The sequence below is a fragment of the Tigriopus californicus genome, chromosome 7 (genome assembly GCF_007210705.1).
Source record: "Tigriopus californicus strain San Diego chromosome 7, Tcal_SD_v2.1, whole genome shotgun sequence".
Taxonomy (NCBI): domain Eukaryota; kingdom Metazoa; phylum Arthropoda; class Copepoda; order Harpacticoida; family Harpacticidae; genus Tigriopus; species Tigriopus californicus.
In genome coordinates, this window is record NC_081446.1 from 8,225,082 (window position 1) to 8,245,838 (window position 20,757).

The following is a 20,757-nucleotide window of genomic DNA, read 5'->3' on the forward strand; positions in this document are numbered from 1 at the left end:
GGGCTTGTATTGGTGACGGAAATATAGTCTTGTTCCCAATTCATCCACGTTCTTCTAACTGATATTCAAAACTGAAAAAACCAAGTTAGTTCACTGATGATGCAATTCAAAGACACTCCAGACAGACAAAACAACCAGACAATTGATTATTGTTCCCGAAAATCATTTCCAAATGATCACTCCTAAGCTCGTCCGAGAATATCTACGTACTTCACGTACAGTACAGGTACATACAGCATCAAAGCTAAGGTTGACGCGAGTGGCTCGCAGATAGTTAGTTCTTGTGTACGTATCCCTCTTCGGAAGAAGGCATTGTTGGGCCTCGTTGTTCCAATTGCTCATGATATTATTGCCAAAAGGCTCGTGCTTCCCGATGAGACAATTGATTTCCTTCAACAAGACCGAACGAGTTTTCAACGACAATGACTTTCACGAAAGCCTTGCATAAAAACACCAAAGAACTTTCCTTTTGTTCGTGCTCTGTTTGACGGATGGAGTTAGGAGTGATCATCAAGAACCCTAGCTGAAGGAAAGCGAGTAAAGCAACAGTAATGAATACAAAACCTAAAATGACGGACGACAATGATCTGATCTGCACCTTTCCGACCGCCACCTTTCCTCCTTCTTTCACTTGACGTAATTGGTGTTTTTGCGCAAATTTTGGCGGCCATATAGTTTGTCATTTGTCATTGTATGTGTACGTATGATTGTAAGCGTGCCCTTCGCTTCGTGCTTTTTGATGGACAAATAAAAAAACTTTGTATTTTTGGAACCTATTGTTCATGTGCTTGATCATACTCGTTTGGTCTTGGGATCGGCGGTCCCTTTTGTTCATATTTTCCCAATTGTCTCATCGATGGAACAACGAACGAATCAAAAGCAACAGCAAGCAGCCATAGCAGTGAAGGTGAAGGAGGGAACGGTAACAACAGCAACACCACTACTACCACTATCACCACCAACAACAACAATAACAACACCTACAAACAACAGCAAAAGGAACAACAGCGGCAATAAGAAAATGGGATTGACAAAAGCGTAGGACCGAGGTAATGTGTTGTGTTACTTTACTTGTCCTTTTTACGTTGAGCTCAAGGATGAATGTACGTAGTTGTCGAGTTGTTGTCGAGCTGGTCTCGACCGTATTGACAGAATCAAGATCTCTGGCCCAACAATAGTAACAGTGGTCCTCAATTCTCACTCTCGTTTATTCGACAGGGGAAGGATCGTCAGTGGTTCCTTGGCAAGCCCAGAAAGCTTCCGTTCCCGTGGGCATCATTTTGGGCGTGATCTTGATCGTCCTTTTGATTGGATGCATCATTGCGGATGTCATCTGTTGCAAAGTCAATCAAGCAGGTAAGGCCTTGACTGAACCAAAAACATGACCATCATTAAGAGCACCAACAAACGCGATTTTAGCATAGGGTATGCTGGAAACTTGTAATTGTTTTCATCTCTTCTTTTAATCACCTAGGAGTCACATATCTCATTTCCGAGCGAGCTTTAAGAGCTTCCAAAGCCAAGAAGAGAAACAGGTTAGTAATAAATGTCACATTGAGGCTACAATCTTTCTGCTCTAGTGCAGCAACGCTCTTCGAAAGGAAATCAGTTTTGGTTCTCGAGTCCTCAATAGCTACTAGCTACTAGTTATTAAGTGCTAGCTGCTAGCTACTAGCTCCTAGCTATCTTGACTTGGGTGGTTTAAGTTCATTCCTGTGTTCTGCTGCCTTTTTGGATGGCCTTGGGGAAATGATTCCGTCGGCTTGGTTTCTTGTGATGGGTTGGGGATCGGTGTTTGTGTTTGTGGGTGTGGGTGTGCTATTGTTTTCTTATCATTTTTTGTTCCAGTCAAAAACGCGTTCCACCCGTTGTGTGCACAGAGAAACGCGTTCCTCCGGGGATCAAAGAGAAGCAAGAAATCATCGGGTAAGTCTTGATCGCTGCCGTTTGCTGTAAGAATGTAGGGACTCGTTGTCCACTTTAACTATCAAACCCAACGATTTGTTGGCCACCAGTTTGATTGCTTCTCTGGAGTAGATCAAGACAGGCGAAATGGGCGGGTCAATTTGGGCGGTTTCCTCTTCACATCTGCATGCGAATAAGGAGCAAGCCTGAAGCGCGCCTCATCTAATTCAAGGGAAACAGTCCGAAAAGTTATTGGCTCTTGTCATTTTGAAAGAGAAAGTGCATACCTTACGTCAGAAAGTGCCAGATACCCGGATTTTTACGTCTACATTTTGGGAGGTTTGTCCACGGTCTATCTACTATAAAATGATATAAATTCGATGAGGGAGTTTCTTGGTCCTTCTCAAACCCAATCCTGTCAGAAAATGATGGAGCAGAACGAGAAGAATGAAGCGAGTGAATGAATTTCTTTTTGTTCCTCCGACGAACTTGAAGAGGCCCAAAGTTAGGCACTTAAGATACTAATATGTCTTCAATACTAGCTCAACTGTACTTGGAAACAAAATCCTTGTATAGGCGCTTTCGAGAGCTGGTTAGGAGGTCCTTTCTTAACTTATATCCACGGAGTGTTGTCTCAAGCGATGGGCAATATGCCATTCTATTTTGTCTTCATCTTTTCAAAATTAGAAGCTGATCTACTGATATGTGGGTCTCCTCTTTGATCAAATGAACGAGTTTTGTCATCCTTAAAGACCTGGTATATCCTGTCCAACCTGCAAAACATCCTATTGAGTTGTATTTTCTCGTTTACCAAAAAACGGGACCCATGTGAGGAAGATAAATGAGCATTTTTGGACCACGGCCCTTGTCAGGACAATACATAATACAGTTTATAGGCTGTCTGCGTTACATCCCCATTGCTAAACTCATTGTGCCCCAATGTGGTCGGGCATGACTCATAAAACTTTGCCGGAATCTCTATTTTCATGCCTTCGTTCCACGTATCCATCCGTCCGTCCTTCTAAGCAACCTTTTGTCTCTTGGTTTGTGTTCCAATGTTATTGTTGTACCAGTCTGTGGATATGTTACTGAACGAACACACAAGTCTTTGCCTCAGCTTGTCTCGGATGAGCCCAAATATAGCACTGGTCGCATACGGGAAATCCAAATATGGACATGTATTTTCTATTGGATTGTCCTTGTGCGTCATGTGCCTTTTTCTGGGGATTCGACGTAGTACGTACTTACCAGCCTCTTCATGTCCTCGCGATGAAAACAGGCCGTCCCTCTACATAATGTAGGACAGCAGTGCCACGTCCGTCTTCGTCCGTACGTCCTGGTCGAGCTCTCCAACCAAGAGCTGGTCTACATGTTTTGGGAAGTGGAAATCGAAACGCGTGGTGGGAACATTTGTGGATCACTCTCGTGTTATTTGCCATCTTGGACGAGAAGCAAACCTGATATCCAGACGTAATCGTAATCAAAGCTGCTATAGTAGTGAACGAATTGAAGTGGCCGATTCAATTCCTCCTTTCTTCCAATTCTAGTCAGTATGTATATGAAAGGGTCCCTCGCGAAAAGCCACCCCGCGAAAAGCGACCCCACATCGAACCTAATCGAACGATAGGGCCTTCGGAATCACACTCGAGTTCAATTCCAAATACGCTCTACACTAGCGATGGTTACCTTCAACCCGCCACACTGACTAGGGATGTCAAGAAGAAACCCACACCCCCAAAACCCATTCGAAGTAGCAAGCTAGAGAAGACAAAGTCACGCAAAATCACTTCGGAAGAAATGAGACCCACCGCAAAAAACAACGTTCAAGAAACTTATCCTACCAAATTGGCTAAAACTCATTACAAGAGCGATTCAAACCTGGCAGATCCACGGGAAAAAAATCCCCGCTCTAGTGATGATCAAACCCCTTGGCCTCCAGTGGACCAATATGCCTATCAGAATCATCCATGGTCCAAAGGGAACCCTGCTCTTGCTGCGCATTCGCGAGGGTTCCACTCAGAATGGGTATTGCTACAACCTCATGAAAATCTTGAGCCAAGGAATTCTCTCATGGAGGACCTTGATCCTTGCATTTGGCGCGATAAGGCTGCCGAAAGGGATCGAATTCAATCGAGGCAGTCCCTACCGGAGCCCATATATTCTTCCATAAGTGATGAAGATGACCCATCGACAGATCAAGGAAGCAGGCAAATTAAGAGAAAACGGTTTGAACCTCCCAACTCTCCACTTGCCAAAAGTCACCATGGCCACACTGATAATGCTCATGCCATGCTCAAGGGCTCGACACAAGCTTACCATTCTATGTTTAATGTAGGCAATGAAGATGCAGAATCGGATGAAGCTGCTGAAGAAAGAATGCGACAGTTTATGCTCCAAAAGGCAAATTCCTCCACGACCTCGTCTTCAACAACGACGGTGGGATCTGTTTCGCGAAAAAAACCTGCTTGGATCACGAGAATACAAAATCGTAAGAAAGATTCATCCTCGTCCTCAGATGAGGCTGCAAACAGGCGGTCACAGCGACGACCGCGACAAATGATAGCCAATTTGGAGGTCCAACCTCGTGGAGACCCTCAGGGATTGAAAACTCGAAAGCCGACTAACATGGTGGCCAACGGGTCCAATTCGCTCCAAACGAAGAATTCTTCCCATCTCTTGAGTTCCCAACAAGAGAATAGCCAAAAGTACGATCGAGATAGGCACCGATGTTCAGATAGAATACCCGAACCTATGAAATCGAAACCGGGAACAGCCTTCCTCGTTCAAAATACTGGTAACACATCCAGCTTCTCCAACAGTTCTCATGCAGGAAATGATCCAGTGCTGTACCTTTCGTCCCCTTCCTTGTCAATTCGTTCGAATGCCAAAGGCTATTCGAGCCCTTTTCAAAGAGGAGAGCAATTGGAATTGAGATCCATTAGAAAGCCCAACCGAGATCCCTCGCAACAAATGACCATCACGGTGAGTATGGTCCATCCCAATCGAAAGAGTTCCACCTCGACCTCGGGTGCAGGCAGTACGCGTACAGTTAGTCCCATCAAGCTTTCCTCCAACGATGATTCGTCGAGCACATCGCGGACACTTTTTAAACCACGATCAAAAAAGAGATGGCGTCCCTCATCGGTTCACGTGTCCAGTACAAAATTCAATAATTATTTCCAACTAGAGGGTGGAAGTTCTTCTGCCATCAGTAAATTCAAACAAGCTTCCAAGTCCGAGTCTAACTTTTACGACCTTTTCGAGCGGACACGTGATTCTCGTTTGTTGGCACATTCATCTGAAACGGTGAGTGGTACAATAATGAATTCAATAGAATATGGAGATGGCAGTGATAGCCGGAGCTACTTCGAGGACACTCCCTCGAGTCCCGGGGATAACTTGGACTTTGAAGACCATTTTCGACTCACAAAAGACTTTGGTGACTTCCAAACCTATTCAGAGAGCCCTCACCAACGGCTGGAATACTCCAATATTCCAAGGACACCTGGATTCAATGTGGAAGATCAAAGTCCAACAACGGCTGTTCCACTTGGTATGATCTTGCCCTTCTCATCCTCGTACTCGCTTTACAATGAGAAGCAGGAGCAGCAGCAGCAACAGAAGCAGGCTTCACCAGCCGGTTGTGCAGCGGGCCCCATGGAATGGCCTGGCAAGACGAGAAAATCAAATGCAAAATTCAATGAGAGGAAGAAGATCAGGAAGGAGACGCGGATATAAAAAGGACGTTGAAGGCTGTGCTATAAAGGCCAGAACTGCCGCGGAATTATGTTTCACAGATGGGAGATTTGATCACGTTCTTTCAAAAATATTGGAAGACGCTAATACATGTTATACGTGTGCATGCAAGATGGTGGCCTCCCATCGACCTTACAACAGCCTTCCACCTACCAACATACGGGTACATGTACCAGTGTGTAGATATCACCACATTCCATATGATGAGCCAAAAAGGAATTACAGTCTTGACAAGTTCAGGAACATTCATTCAGGCATCGTCCATAATACACCTGATCCCGAAGAGACAAACCTGACGATGGAGGCTAGAAATGGACTGAAAAAAACGTGGTTCCACTGACACGTTCCGATGTTTCCAAAGCCACACGAATTCGCCCCAGAGCGAGACGGGAAAAGACAGAAAGAGAGAGAGATTAAAAAAAACGCCCGTGGGTATGACACATCCATGTAAAAGAAGAAACGTTAGACTCTTGATTCGACGGTAGTTTATAATGGATTTCAAGTAGAATGAGGACTAGAATCATGGAAACACATGAAACGTTGTCTAAGTTGCGTTCATGCAAGAGTTGGGATGACGTTAGATCCAATTGTTGGATTGCTTTCAAATCCCAAGGAACCTTTGAAGTTGGATGGAAAAATATTTTGCTTCCCATGTTTGGTTAGGGGCCAAACCAATACAGCACACATTCTTTCCCGGATCTTTGAGGGCTCAAGGAAATCACCCTGATTGAAGAGGGCTGCAATTCGGCTTACGGCGACAGTCCATTAGCTAATAATATCTTAGGAGCTGCCGCCAGGTATATACATATTGATCGAGGCTTTAGTGATACTTGTTTACTTGCTCTCAGACACCTGTCATAGCACCTACATGCTCGATTACGGATATCAATTAACCTTGGTTTTCTTCGGAATGTTTCAGAACCCAAGAAAATGATCCCCTCTTGCTCGAGGGGTCCAAGCGCAACATGATCGTGGCCATGTCTAAAAACGGAAACGGAACTCACGTGCGTGTTAGCCAGGATGTGGCAGTGTGACCAAACGGATTCAAATCATTGAACTGTGCCAAATGAAACCAGAAAGTGTGCGCTCGTGCGTCTCCTCCTGCGCACGCCATTGGTTGCTTACAAGAACACTGTTGAACAGTATTTAAACAACTATCCGCCGAACCCATCTTTCACAACATTTTCCTGAACGGCACCCTTGTATCCCAGATAATCACATACAAAAAATTACAAGTGCCATCCGCGACTTGCATATATTGTTTGAGATCTACGTATTTCTGGTGTCGTGAAAATTAAGTGTCATTAGTTCAAAAGGCTCTTCAAAGGTCGATCTAGACGAAAAAAGATTTGTCACCGACCTTCTGTTATCAATATGTTGCTATTATATTTATTTACAATAACGTGTTTTCACAATATTTCTTCATTCACTCGTTACCGTTTCGGAGTCCTCTGCTCTTGCTTTTCTATCTTTTGCTCAATACTTACTTTCGCGTGTACAAAGACCCTGCCTTCTTTGAATTTTGAGCTTTCATTTGTCTGCTTCACCGACTCAACATTGTGTTTCTTCAATCTTGAGGGAGGGTTGGCAAACCCTCAACTTTAAAATTTTCTTCAATCTTGAGGGAGGGTTGGCAAACCCTCAACTTTAAAGTTGGTAATATGACCCTAGTTACCAGATAGTTATTGATTTGTCCCAATAATGTCCACCAGACCCAAAATCACCGCCACCGCCGCCACCATCACCTCCCCTAATTCAGCTGTGAACAAAACGTACCAGAGTAACTGATACTATTTTTCGAATATCATCTAATGTGTGTTCAAACCTGCCGGAGAGTTCCTTTTAAAGAGGAACTCTAGCAACTATACCCGTTCTGTAGAATCCACACGATTTGCAAAAACCCTCTATGATTATGTCATATATGGCGTAGAGGTAGGTGGTCCTTCTTTGTGTAGTCCACTAGTGGTCGTCAGTGACTTTGATGTTCATGATTTAACAGTGCATCTGATTGATTGAATAAACGAACATGAATATACTGTTAACAAGCTGAGTCCTTCCACTTCTTCTAACGCGCTCATGCTGAAGCCAAATGCTGGAACGGTGGGAACGAGTTGGAACCAACCATGACAAGTGAATCATGAAATGGATTTTCATCAATCATAGCTGCTGAGCCAAAGTCATATTTCTCATTTCTTGATGTTTGCTTGCATAGAAACTATCTTGTTATCATATTCCAGATAACATTTGAAGAAAAAAAAATTGAACCCATGTCTACTTTTAGCTACCTTTGATATTCGGAGGTTTGATACTAAATATGTTGTGAATACGTGGTAGCTTATTAGTTAGACACGAATCGCCGCGAATGCCATCATAACCTTGGCTTATTTTTATTGGACTGCCAATAAAGTTGATGAGAGTCTGAAAGAGCATCTATTTATTAAGAAAGGGTTTGATCTGGCTTCAGGCTGGCAAGACAATCTTGGTAATGTGGTATACAATACATTGGTCCTTTGAATTTCATTGAACGTGACTTTGAGCGCACTTAACGGGCAAACAACTAGGGCTAATCTCCAATTAGTTTGCTTGAGATAAACGCTCTGTACATTTCTATCTTTGTCACTCTAAGAGAGCAATATGAATGCATATTTCATAGTTGGAAAAGGTGCCACTGTCCTGGCCAGACAAATTATTGATGATGAGCCAAACAAAAGGTCCAACTCTAATTCGTTGGTGAATCAGATATTATATGAACTTCAAGTTAAGTAAATGAATATTTTCTTTCGTCTTCAATTGCTGGGGATCCCATTCCCAGCAACGGTAAAGAAGTCCGCACAAAAAAAAAGTATTAGATCACCTGTGACAAAGGAGATTGGAGTTTGGAGTTGGATGTCAAGAAGTTTTCTAATTCTATCTTGCCTTCTCTTTATTCTTTTGCCATTTTTTGGATCCTTGGTATGACCACGCCTCAAAAGCTCATGTTATAATCACATCATACGAGGGCAAATCAAGTAGAGATGAGACTAGGCTATACCTTTAGAATGAATAAATATTTTTGAAGTATGAGCTCGGGGGATAAATGTTTGACTCTTTCCCATCAAATTTTGAATATAATAATCAAATCAAAAAATACGTCAACAACTTTTTTTATGCCATTGAAGTCGACATCGTTCGCTTACCCCTACGGATTTTTTCTCTTGATACACCTCGCTCGGGGGTCGGGGGGGGAACACTACTTGCCCTCACTCGAGTTTTAGTGCTTGATTCCAAAAATATTTTATGAAGGTCGTAAGATAAATGAAAACGAACACAGGCATGATGGGCACTGGACGAAGAAGACCAAAGAGCACATCTTCAAAGTTGACCTCCTGGTCAATTGGTATGAACAACAATATTAAAGGCATTAGGACAGAAAATTGTCCATATTATTGTACAGTTCAACATGTCCTCCACGTCGATCTAGGCCTCTCCACGAGGTCTACCCGCCAAGGCACAGGGCCTTGATGACTCGAAATCAAGAACTTGAAAAAATCTGCAGGAGTAAGCGAGTGATGTCGACTTCAGCGGCATAAAGAAGGTTGTTGACGTATTTTTTTTATTTGATTGTATAAATAAAGCTTGATGGAAACAGTCAAAGATTTATCCCCCAAGCTTATATTTCAAAAATATTTGTTTATTCCAAAGTCATAGGCCTAGTCTCATCTATACTTGAGTCATCCTCGTTTCCTCCATTACAAATGAACGAGGGTTGTGACTCATAACTATTCCTCATGTGAAGAATATATAATTCTTGAAGGCCCGGTCAATCCCCAACTAGGTATTATTGAAAAGAAAAAATGCCAACACAAGTGATGAATCCTACAACACAAGATCAAGCTTATGTAACATTAAACAAAGTATCCTTGTCTTTTGCTCAGAATAATGCAACACTAGGGTAGTTCCACATAATTGAATAATGAACACTCATAATCTTATGCCAAAATGTTTTCATTTGCGGGGCTAAAGAACAATAACCTTGCAAAGCGCCCTTGCTTTTCAATATAGGTATGATTTCTAATACCTTATTTTTGGGGCAACTTGTGCCAGCTGGCTCAAAGGCAATTTGAACTATTACTATCAAAATGACATCAAAAAGCATTTTGAATTCAGATTTAAAGGTATAATTTACATGTTTTCTGAAAAAAACACTTGAAAGTTCTCATAAAATTATGAAACCTTTTCATTATTTTGGTTTGTTTCCTACAGGGAATGTAATCTCCAATATCATCGTAATGAAGCAGCCTATCACGTCAAAATTTTAATTGTCAATCTATATATGATATTTGGTCTACAAACGATTCATTCAAACAAACTTAATATTTGTTGGGCGTCTGACTTACATTTTCAAATGTCTGAAGATACTCGTAATAGAAGCATTTCAATACCATACATGCAACAATATAACCCCTTATAAATGTAAAAAAGTACTACTTACCGCGTGTCCCAAAAAGACTGACCCAATGTTTCAAACACGGCTTTTGGTATCACACAGCCTTACAACATTGTGTTTCCACATATCAATAGAAAGCTATGACTTTCGAATTCAAATAAAACCGTTTTTTTCTGACTGTGACTTAAACTTTATTGTCGAGAACAAAAACCGCAAGACTGGTGCCATCCTCCTCCGCGAGGGAGCCATGCCTGGCAATGAGGTTGAGCTTGCTCATATTCACCGCCAGACCATAAATTGTTTTCAAACACGCCTAAAGTCTGGATAGGATTTCAATGGCACCAATCCAAGTGAGACCTGCTCCCCCCAAAGCCACCATTGTAGTTAAGTGGCAGATTTCCTTGAATCCTAGCCCTCTCCAATAGGTTGGCGCATCTACCAGAATATGCTGACCCTTCTGATTCACAGGGGGGGAGCTTTTTATTTTTGGAGACTTTTGTCCACCCTTGTCCAAAAGTGTTCAAAATTAAGAGTGTCCAAAAGAAGACAAGAGTGTCCAAAAATAGAAAAAAAAAATGTCAAAAGCAAAATAAGTCTCTAAAACCTTTGCCATGCATACCTCTAAGATACTCAAAAGGAGATTTTGTAAAGGAATTTTTCAAACATTTTTATCTCACCTTAGCAGGTACAAATAACTCCCTCTACCAGTTTTTGGTTGGTCTTTCAAGTACTGGGATAGCTTAGGATTATATTCTAATGATTTAGCTTTGATTAGTCAACTTTTTTATTTATTTCTTGCTTAAAATCATGAGCTTTTTGGGATTTCTTGTTAAAAACAGTTCATACTAAAAGTTGAACATCTTGCCCAATTGCTAAAGCTAAAGAACGACATATTTTTTGCATTTCACATTTAAGATTTGTTTTTCATAAGCAAGTAGCTGAAAGTGTTATTAGGTTAGGATTTTGGATTTTAAAAATGTGTTTGATGTCAGGTAATGAGGAGAAACACGTTATTCTAACAGAAAAGAATATATCATATATGTCCGATGGATGACTTGTTAAAAAGTAATTAGATCTAAGTAATTAAATTTGATAAGCAGCATCTAAGCCATTGGAAATTTCATGACTTAATTTCAATAAAGATTGCCCAGCTATCAAATGCCCTGATTGTAGCTTAGCTTCATTTTCTTAGCATTCAAAGTACATTATTAATCTCATTAACTTAGGCAAATGAGATTTGTTTAACTTTACAATGCCGTATTTTATCAACATAGTTCGTTCGTTAAGATTCTCAAATTACAGTGTATATTTTGGAAATAAAAAAAAATAGTGAAATGATTTGTCGGTTTTTTACAAACGCTAGTTGCTACTTAATGTATAAGTATATTCACAAAGTATATATTTTTTTGATTTATGATTCCAATAGTTGATTACCATATAGATTAGGTAAAAGCATTGCATGATTTAAGGCTTAAAAGTTATTGCTTGTCTACCCACTTTGGGGCAAGTACTTTTGAACACCTTGTGACCACTTTTATAGGGCTTGTCAAGTGAACGCGTTCATGAACAACTGACGTTATTACATGGAGTAAAATCAAAGACAACATGCCCAGGCTAACCGCACTATGCAAACATTGAATTTTGACATTTATTTCATTTTACCTGCTTGTCTAAGTAAAAAGCATTGTGGTATTGGACCAATTTGATAGTGCGTTCACCGAATTGCTCCAAATATGTTAATTTTGTTAGGTTTTGTAGCACAGCTCACTCAAAATCACTCGATTAAGGCAAATTCAATTGGCGGATGGTGTGAGTTGACTGATGTTTGTCTTAGTTCTCCCTCACCAAAATGCCCAAAATCAGGATGCCATGCCACATTTTTCCTTGAATTTCCTTCATTTGACATGCCCTATTAGCCTTTGTTCTTTCTTGTCCACTTTTGGACACTTTTGTCCACTTGGTGTTCAAAAGTGAGGCAGATCCCCAAAATTGCCCACCCTGTTCCAGGGTATTTGTCTTTCCTTAGTAAAAGGAACAGGTTACAGTCACCATTACTTTGGCCAAAGAAAGTAATGTAATACACAACCGTTACTCGCCGAAATTGGAATGTCGTTACTCTTTACAATTAGTTTACTAAAATTTTATAATTGACTCCAACATTGAAAAGTTAAATTAATCAATGCGCTGTATATATGTATGTAAGTTAATACTGCATTACTCCCATTCTTGGCCATACTCAATTGGCTTAGCCAGTGGAAATATATAACAGGAAAATGATTTCTTTTCCAAATTTGAACTGCTTCAACAGTATCAATCTTAATCAATCTGCAACAAACACCTCCAACTACCTCCAGAAGGACTTGAACGCCTTTATGATGGCCTCGTCAGTCGTCGGACATGGCAGTCCTCCTGGCATGGGAGTTCACCTTCGGGTGGAAGACTCTGCAGGCCTTCTCCTAAATATGCGTTCAAATTAGTTCAAATGAAGAAATCCAATGGATTCAGGTTCAGGGATGAGGGGGGCCAAAATTCCTTGGGCCAGAATCTAGATGAGCTCAACTGCAATTGCAGATACTTATGAAAGTCGTCAAAAGTGTGACTGGGAGCTCCATCCTGCTGCCACACCCAGTTCACGGTGCTGTAGTGGCTCATCTAATGATGAGTTCAATGGAGTTTAAATGAGAAGATATAAACAATAAAGCAGTGCAAATATATCAAGAATTGAAACCACAAGGACATTCATTGTTGTTAAAAACGAGCACAACTTTCACCCTGAGCTTCTATTTTTAGAATGTATGAAAGTATTTTACGATTGCTTAAAAGCTTCAAGTTTCCTCGGTTTCCAAGAGAGAAACGAAGAATTAAATGCTACTCTGGAGCATGCAAAAAGAAACAAGTTTTTTTGGAGGGGTCGTTACAATTACAGCATTTTAAAATTTTCGAAAAAAGGAACAAAGTACTGAAATTTCGTTATTTGTAATTTCGTTTCCACTGCCCTGATCATTCATGATTTGGGATGGAAAGACCACCGAGATGTGCATGGTGCCCCTATTAACAACCATGTTGCGGGAAAACTCCTTTATCCGTTCTCAACCTGTACGATCACGTAGGTCCGGCCCACTCATCAGTTACTGATTAGGATTGTTTTACAAAGTCTACAACATGTGACCCTCTCCCCGCCCAGAATTGGCGCCCCTAGACTAATGAATATGGCTGCGTATATAACCCCTGGCTTGCCAGGTCCGCACCAAATTTTTAAAAGGCAAAGTCCACAATGGGCACCAAGTCTGGAAAACCCTGGATCCGGCCTTTGTGTTAAACATCTAAGAAGGGTTTTGACTACGCCTAAAGCGCTATGTTGCGGCCAAAAGGGCTCGTGATGAATAACACATTTCATTGAGTAAGTTAAAGGAGCAAAGTGAAAAATAAAATCCAAAATCGATTGTGAAAAGCAAAAGTAATCCCAAATATAAGATAGAAAAATAATTTCCGGGCAATTTTTTGGGACACCCGGCAAATAGGCTTTTTAAATTGAATTGCCTGTTTGCTTCAATATCCACATCTGCCAGTATTGATCTAGGCATATCTGGAGAGTCAAATACTCTAATTTAAATATCAAAAATCACAAATAATTCCAAATTAAAGTTTAACGTCAATCCCTTTCAAAACTTAATTGTCTTATTTCTTATTAATTTTTGCAAAGACTTCCTTACACTCGTAGGACATGACCAACAGCTACAGGAAAGGTGAGCTGATTCTATTTCTATCTGAAAATAACATAGGCGATTTTTCCCTGGGTCCCTTATTATTATTGGTGGAAGGGTTTTAAGGGCTGTCGATTTGTATGGCTCTCCAAAACAAAATACACCATTAATCAAGGAATTTTATCTCAAGCGCTCATGATTGGAAAAGAGAAAAAGGTCTTTATTTACCATTTTTTCACTTTGCATGGACGACTCCACAAAACTCCAAAAAACAGAAAATAAATGTTGTGTAAAATTGCAAACTCTGATAAGATACTCCAACGTGAGAACTATTTTGATTTGTTCAAGTCTTCGAGATTTCAAGAGTCGATTGTGAAAAAAGTTAAGATTGAAAAAGTATGATGTTGATAATTGAAACAAAGTGGCTTGACAATATCCAATCTCATTCCAACACCTGAGCACCTTTTTTGACCTCAAAAAGTGGAACCCCGTTAAAAATCAAACTCGGCAATACTGTTTTGAAAAATTGCGTTGCTAGGAGATTGATCACATCAGTAAAAGAGCATGCCCAGCCAATCTGCACCGTGCATAGATTTAATTTGTCAGTTACTTTAATTCGCCTGCATGTTGCAGCAAACAGTATCTTAAATTATTGAGTCAAGATGTTAGTACGGTGAAAGAAAACTTTCTTAACACAACTTCACTCGGATATTGAAAGTTCAATAGGATTACGGTGTGAGTGGGCTTTGTTGGCAGTGTTGTGCTGATTTCGATCAATTTTCCTGCATATTTTTACAAATGATATCATTTTTTCTGCATATTTTTACAAATGATATCAACTTTCCTGCATATTTTTACAAATGATATCAATTTCAAACCTACGCTTTAACTATTATTAACTTGATATTGATATCTCCTTGTATATTTTTAATAGAGTGCTGTGGATGATATCAAAGAGGATAGCAATTCCGTAGAAAAAGTTGCATCAAAAGCATTATATACAATATGTGTTACGTTATAACTTTCATCAGTTTTGAATTCAGTTTAATTTAAGAGAGCTGGAAAAGTACGTGTATGATTGAAAAGTCGTATCTGAAGCAAAATAAAGATAATTTTTTGATGGGAAACAGATGTCATGACTAAATATTGCATTTTTTACCTTTAGGGGATTAGAGGCCCACTCTGGATTTAAAGGTGAAATAAAAATGAGACATTTATCCCATACGATTACGTCTATTGCGTTGTCCCTCATTTCTTAACCAAATGTAATGCATGCTTCATCAAAGTGTGTTACATATTTCAATGGAGATCCGCAATGGCCTTGTTATTATTGGCACAACAATTTATAAATTTATGGAACCTGGAAGCGTGGAATATTGGTGCAATATCCCACTTCAAATATTGACCTAGGAACCGAAAGTATATTTTGTTAGTATAAGTAAATATACACTTTTCACATTATCACTAATTACGACAGGCCGATCTCCTTTGATCAAGTGATCGGCCATGGAGTACGTCAGTAGTGGAGTGGAAAGCTCGGTCGAAGATCGAACGTCTCCTAGCGAGGCTTGGTAGAGGTATGCGTTACCTCCTGATCAGATACATTGCCACTGAGAGAGTGTTCAATGTGCTCAATGAATTCCATCTTCATGTTCAAGCACTCAATTAGGAAGTAACGCAAAACTGAAACGTCTTCTAGCGAGGTTTCAGAGAGCTTTCCACTCCACTACTACCGTACTCCATGGATCGGCTTGCGGTCGAAATCTTCTCAAGGGAATTCCACATCGAGGATCTGACGATAAAGAGTGCAATGATAGGTTGCGTCGGTTCTTGATGTTCATTGCGCTAACAAGTTCGGAACATCTGCTTTCGATCAATTCTAACGCAACGCCCCTTTGATCACCGAAACACAAAAATCCACATTGAGGTTGACCTAAGATTTTGGCAAAGACTGATGCCATGTGATAGATTATAAAGTAGATAAAAGATTCACTCCAGTTTGGCCTTAGACAACTTATTTGTGCACAAGCATTAAGAATATAATTGCTCGAGCAAGAATGTGTCAGAAGCAAAATTAAACTCTGACAAAAACTTCAAATAACAAGTAACCAAAACCAGGAAGAAGATGAAAACTTAAGGGGTGGTTGTTAACGCTCACAATGTCCCTGTTGAGGTTAAAAACATTTTTATCGTGTGAACAAGAGGATACATTTTTGCCGTCCAAGCAGCCTCTGTAATGGCATGGTCTCCGATCCTCTCAATGTCATTCCTGAGAGATTTTGGGTCAATAAACCTAGATCAGTTGAGTGCTTAACGGACAATCTTGACCCAGTGGACGACTCGACCCACTACAGAAATGAGGCCCAATGTGTTGGCTTACAAATAGTTCATACTTCAGAGCAAAATTGAAACTGATGCAAAACCTGTCAAAATTTGAAAAGCATTACGCAATTTAAAATGTTTTGATCAAATTTGATTATTTAACATAATACCTTACTGATGCTGAAATCTTTGCAAGCAAATTGAATGTCTGATCATCAAACTTCAGCTTTATTCCATCATCAAGATTTTGTTTCGCTAATATGTTGTGTTTAGTTATTGTATTCGGTCGAGTTGCTCCGAACGTGATTAGTCATATCTAGTTAATACTATTTTAATCACTCCAAGTATTAACGTGAGGGAATTCCCCTAGGTATTTCCATTAGACTCATGATAGCCTTAAATTATGAACACAATTTTAAGAAGTTTACGAATTACAGTCGTTCTAGGAGTACCCTACAGAGTACTTCTTGAGTTGTTTTACTTGGCATTATTGGCCCAGCTCGAGTTATTCAAATATATTAGTCACTCCATGCTTCTAAAGATTATTTCTAACTTGACCGTTGCTTAATTTTGAAAATAATATGACGCTAAAACAATGAAATTCGGATGTTGGCGATGTATTTATATGACTTTATATATTGTTTTCTTTTATGAGGAAAGGGTAGACACGAGGAGCGCTAAGCTCACCATAAAATAAGTGACCACCACACGTCACGTGAGAGCTCATTCCTCGGCTAATAAGGGGATGAAAGAAAATAAAAGACCGAGGAAGAACAAGAGGGTAAAGGAAAGGGTATGGGATAAGTGATTGAAACAGTAGTACATACAAAGCAGTAACAAGAATAGAACCGGGCCAACAATCTTGAGCACCGCCCTCTATGAAGCAGGTGATCAGGGGAAGTGAACTTAGGGCGTGAGGGGAACAGAAGACAAAAAGGAGGGACCAAACCCACTAAAGGTCAGAATAATAAATAATAGAAGGTGATTTCTGTTTAGCATCATTATCATCATCATGAAGTATGTACAAAAGGAGGGATAAAAGGAAAAAAAAGAATGAGGAGGGAGGAGTTGAATCTCGAAGATGACCTACGATTTCAAGATAGAATGGAGTGGCGATTGAGTGGCAGAACGGGGGGAAGGGGGATGGAGCATCACCTCGCTAACAAGCTGATGTGACGAATGAAAAGAGGGCAATAGACGAAGAAAATTTCAACAGGATCATCCCACTTCCAGAACACGAGTTCGTAGGCTTGTTTTAAGTTTTGAGCACACGCCTGTTTGACTAGGGCAAGACGCATCCTGGCTCATCATCTTCTTCGTCGTCTTGTTATTTCCTTAGTTTACAATCTGAGCAGGATATGATTAAAGGACCCTTGGTACGACGATACTTTGTATAGAATTGGGCTCTCTAGTCAGGCTGAGGATGGGTGGTACTTCTGTTCGATGTTTGCTGAAGCAACGGGTCAACGCAAGGCCCAGAAAGAGAATGAGGCCATTTTTCAGTAGGACAAATCCTCGGCCTCTTCGTAGTCCTCACTCCCATTGGCTGAAACAACAATAAAGATCGAGATGTTCAAGCATGGAAAAGAGGATTTCTAGGCCATTCGAGGCCACTCGAGATCAAACAGGTAAAGAGGGTTAAGGCAATTGTCAGATTGATCGGTAAGAAGAATGAGTTAAGTGTTGTCAAGCTTCATCCGTGTTAGAGTATTGCTTTTGCTCAAAAGGACAGGACAGACAAGGAAAACAAGAAATGGATCCCAAGAGCCACATATTTGAAGAAGGGATGGATAGGTCTGATGGTCGGATGGTCGTTCGGTTGGTTGGTGTTTTCTACTACGGATAAGTTCTAACCTCAGAAACAGCGGCTTGGCTGGAAATTTCCGAACACCAGAACGAGTTGGGATTGGTAATCTACCATAAATGTGGGAGTAATCGGAGTCAGAGGAATCTGGAAGAATAGCAGTGGGGGCGGGGATGATTATTAGTAGCAGGAGTAGATGGAGTTCGAGGGTGTTTGCGTTGTTGTTGTTGTTGTTGTTCTAGCAGTAGCAGTATTTGAGTTTTTTTTCCCACTGAAGTAGAGTCGGTGGTCTTCATCCCGTGGCACCAACAGAGAAGAGTTATTTGGAAACCAAAGACCGCCGACCACCCGTTTATTGTCGACAAGCCCAAGGAGCACACTAACAGCAGCAGTAACATCAGTAACAGTAGTAACAGGAGTAACAGCAGCACTGATAATGGCAGCAGGAATACCAATATGATAATAGAAGGCAGAGGAGCCACTGCAGATCGAGGAATATGGTAGGTAGATAATGGCCCTTCCCTTGGTACTTTATTTGCCCGCATGAGTCTCTTTCAATAAGATCACCACTCACCTGTAATGTATGGCACAAAATTGGTTGGATTCCTTTTGAAGTTGGTCCCATTGGAAATCGATGTGGATCCAGTGGTGCTGGTCTGATGATCATTGGAAGCGAGACCTACGGGGTGGTTCAGACACAAATTGAGTGAGATCCTTCATTAGTATACCAAAATCTACACCAGTACACTGCCTATAAAGGTTGTCCTAAAAGTGTTTGTCGGTTCCCAAGTGATGCCAAATGACACCTTGTGGTGCAACACCAGCATTCGTCCACATCTTATCGTACATACGACCCTACAATGTTTTGGGAGAAAAAAATGCCAGGTGGTCAAAAAATGGCCAACCCCTTGGATGACGAGGCAACTTTAATCTTCAAGTCTCAACTTGCACTTTTCTGTGGGTACTTTGGTGGCGAAACTCGAATTGTTCCCAATTCATCATACCTCAACTCATGATGCTATACTACATAGGAGCTCTGCCAGAAGCGAGCCAGCCAAGCACCTCGTACCATCACAACTGTATGTTTTTATTTCTATTGGCAAACAGCCCATTACTTGTCCAGTTAAAACGAAGCGGTCTACCCACACCTACCTAACAACATATGGAACGAAGGACGATCTTAAAAAGATCATTTCATTCGAAAGTGAAACCCCACAAATAGTTGAATGCACGTGTCCTATCTCGTCGAACTCAGAACAAATTCCCTAAGTGGCTTTGATCCGAGCTGTCGCACTTTCGGGCGAAAGAAATGATCGATTCTTGATTCGAAGTGTCTTTTGGGCAGCTGGTTTGATTGAGGTATGATGCCCTGCACAACTACTTACTCATGGGCCCAACCGAGTCATTGTAGAGCCTCGAGTGCCACCAGAACGGATGGGATGGAATCTGGGGCGGCAGAGACAAGGGTCCTTCCGAATGGCTGCGGTTCTTGTCCGTGGAAGACTTCTTGCTGGATTTGCTCTTCGTGCCGCCACCGGTTTTCGATTTGACGAAGTTGGGGATTCTGGCTCGGAGGCCGCAATAGTACGGATCATCTGGAATCAATGAAAAAAAATCAATGACCGAGGTTCCTTTCTAGTCACCTGAGCCATCATGTTGGTCAAATACGATCCGAAACGGTTGTTGTCGAGAGGATCGGGTGCATCGAATCAAGATCAAGGGACAGCCTCTACTGTGATTAAGAGTTGCGCCGAAAGCCCTTGAAATCAGAGGACCATCAAGTTAAACCCTTCGGCATCTTTGCTATTTGAAATAAATAGTGTATTGCAAGTAGTTGGTGTTCTTGAAACCATCTGTAGGTAAAGGTGATGGCACAAAACATTCATTTTCATCGGTCATTTTCCTCCTCGTTGGGATGGCGGTCCACCGGGACAGGCCACAAAAGTGGCAGCCATTCGATCGAAATTTGTGGCCCACTACCAGGCTACTACCACTATGGTCAGCCCAACGCGTTCTGTACCTATTCCGCCCTCTGCACATACGCACACTCATGCGTACTAGACAGATACTACTGTATACGCGCCGATATATGTAGAGTATTCGTAGATTGTGGCTTTGCACTCGAGCTTCGATGACCGGGAAACCAACTAACTAACTAACCAACCAACCATCTACGTAGCTCTAGCTCTGGCTAACTGTTTTGGTTTCTACCCATGAACAGATTGGCAATGAAATACAGCGGTCTCAAATTATTGCCATTAATCGACCTCCGGGACGACTGATGTAGGTCTAGTCTACATAGTTATGCAGGTAAATTTAAATTCGTATTTGTGTGTGATGGTCATCAGTGTCTGCCTGGTTGGTTATGTCAGCAGAAATCGATCCACCAGACCGATGGAGGCTACCACAATCTGAGAATATATTTGAGCATTTTCAGTCCGATTCATGGACTCATTTTACGGAAATACGAGTAATTCGCATTAGCAATTTCAAAACCAGAGCTAGATAGGCATGGTGAACCGACGAAGTACTATCTATATGCTATGAGTCCCTACGTTGTGTACGTACGTATGTAGACGTAGAGAAGAGGGTATGTCATGAACAACGAAATCACCGAATGAGTGAGATTTCAGAAACCATCCGAGTTCGACGCCGAAATCAGGGCTTTGTCATCCATCACAATTGCATATTCGTGGGTGCTGGCGATTGAGCAAGCACATTGATCTCGAATTTCTCGATTTCCTCACCACCATTATAAGTGGTCCTCGTCGTAGTCGTCCTTCCCTTTTACTTTTCATACGGACGTGGTAGAGATTCATTTCCTCGGCGATAGGTACGTG

The 20,757-nt window shown here is 41.1% G+C and overlaps 2 protein-coding genes across 6 annotated transcripts in view; one reads left to right on the top strand and one right to left on the bottom strand.

The window, feature by feature from the left end:
* Positions 1 to 7,711, top strand: part of LOC131882964 (fasciclin-2-like) — a 53,434-nt gene extending 45,723 nt beyond the window's left edge. For 2 of the 3 annotated variants that reach the window (XM_059230260.1, XM_059230261.1), the window contains 4 exons: positions 1,219 to 1,356; positions 1,475 to 1,535; positions 3,453 to 4,887; positions 6,581 to 7,711. In XM_059230260.1, coding sequence (XP_059086243.1) covers positions 1,219 to 1,356; positions 1,475 to 1,535; positions 3,453 to 4,887; positions 6,581 to 6,595 — 1,649 coding nt within the window. In that variant the 3' untranslated portion in view covers positions 6,596 to 7,711. Of the gene's footprint in view, positions 1 to 1,218; positions 1,357 to 1,474; positions 1,536 to 1,848; positions 1,927 to 3,452; positions 4,888 to 6,580 lie in introns of all 3 variants that reach the window. The other variant, XM_059230262.1, reaches the window with a different exon arrangement.
* An 8,998-nt stretch (positions 7,712 to 16,709) lies between these two features.
* Positions 16,710 to 20,757, bottom strand: part of LOC131882965 (uncharacterized) — a 35,883-nt gene continuing 31,835 nt past the window's right edge. For 2 of the 3 annotated variants that reach the window (XM_059230266.1, XM_059230264.1), the window contains exons 6-9: positions 19,303 to 19,512; positions 18,492 to 18,596; positions 17,968 to 18,064; positions 16,710 to 17,659 (exon numbers count right to left, since the gene is read on the bottom strand). In XM_059230266.1, the coding sequence (XP_059086249.1) occupies positions 17,647 to 17,659; positions 17,968 to 18,064; positions 18,492 to 18,596; positions 19,303 to 19,512 (425 nt within the window). In that variant the 3' untranslated portion in view covers positions 16,710 to 17,646. The remainder of the gene's footprint in view (positions 17,660 to 17,967; positions 18,065 to 18,491; positions 18,597 to 19,302; positions 19,513 to 20,757) is intronic. The other variant, XM_059230265.1, reaches the window with a different exon arrangement.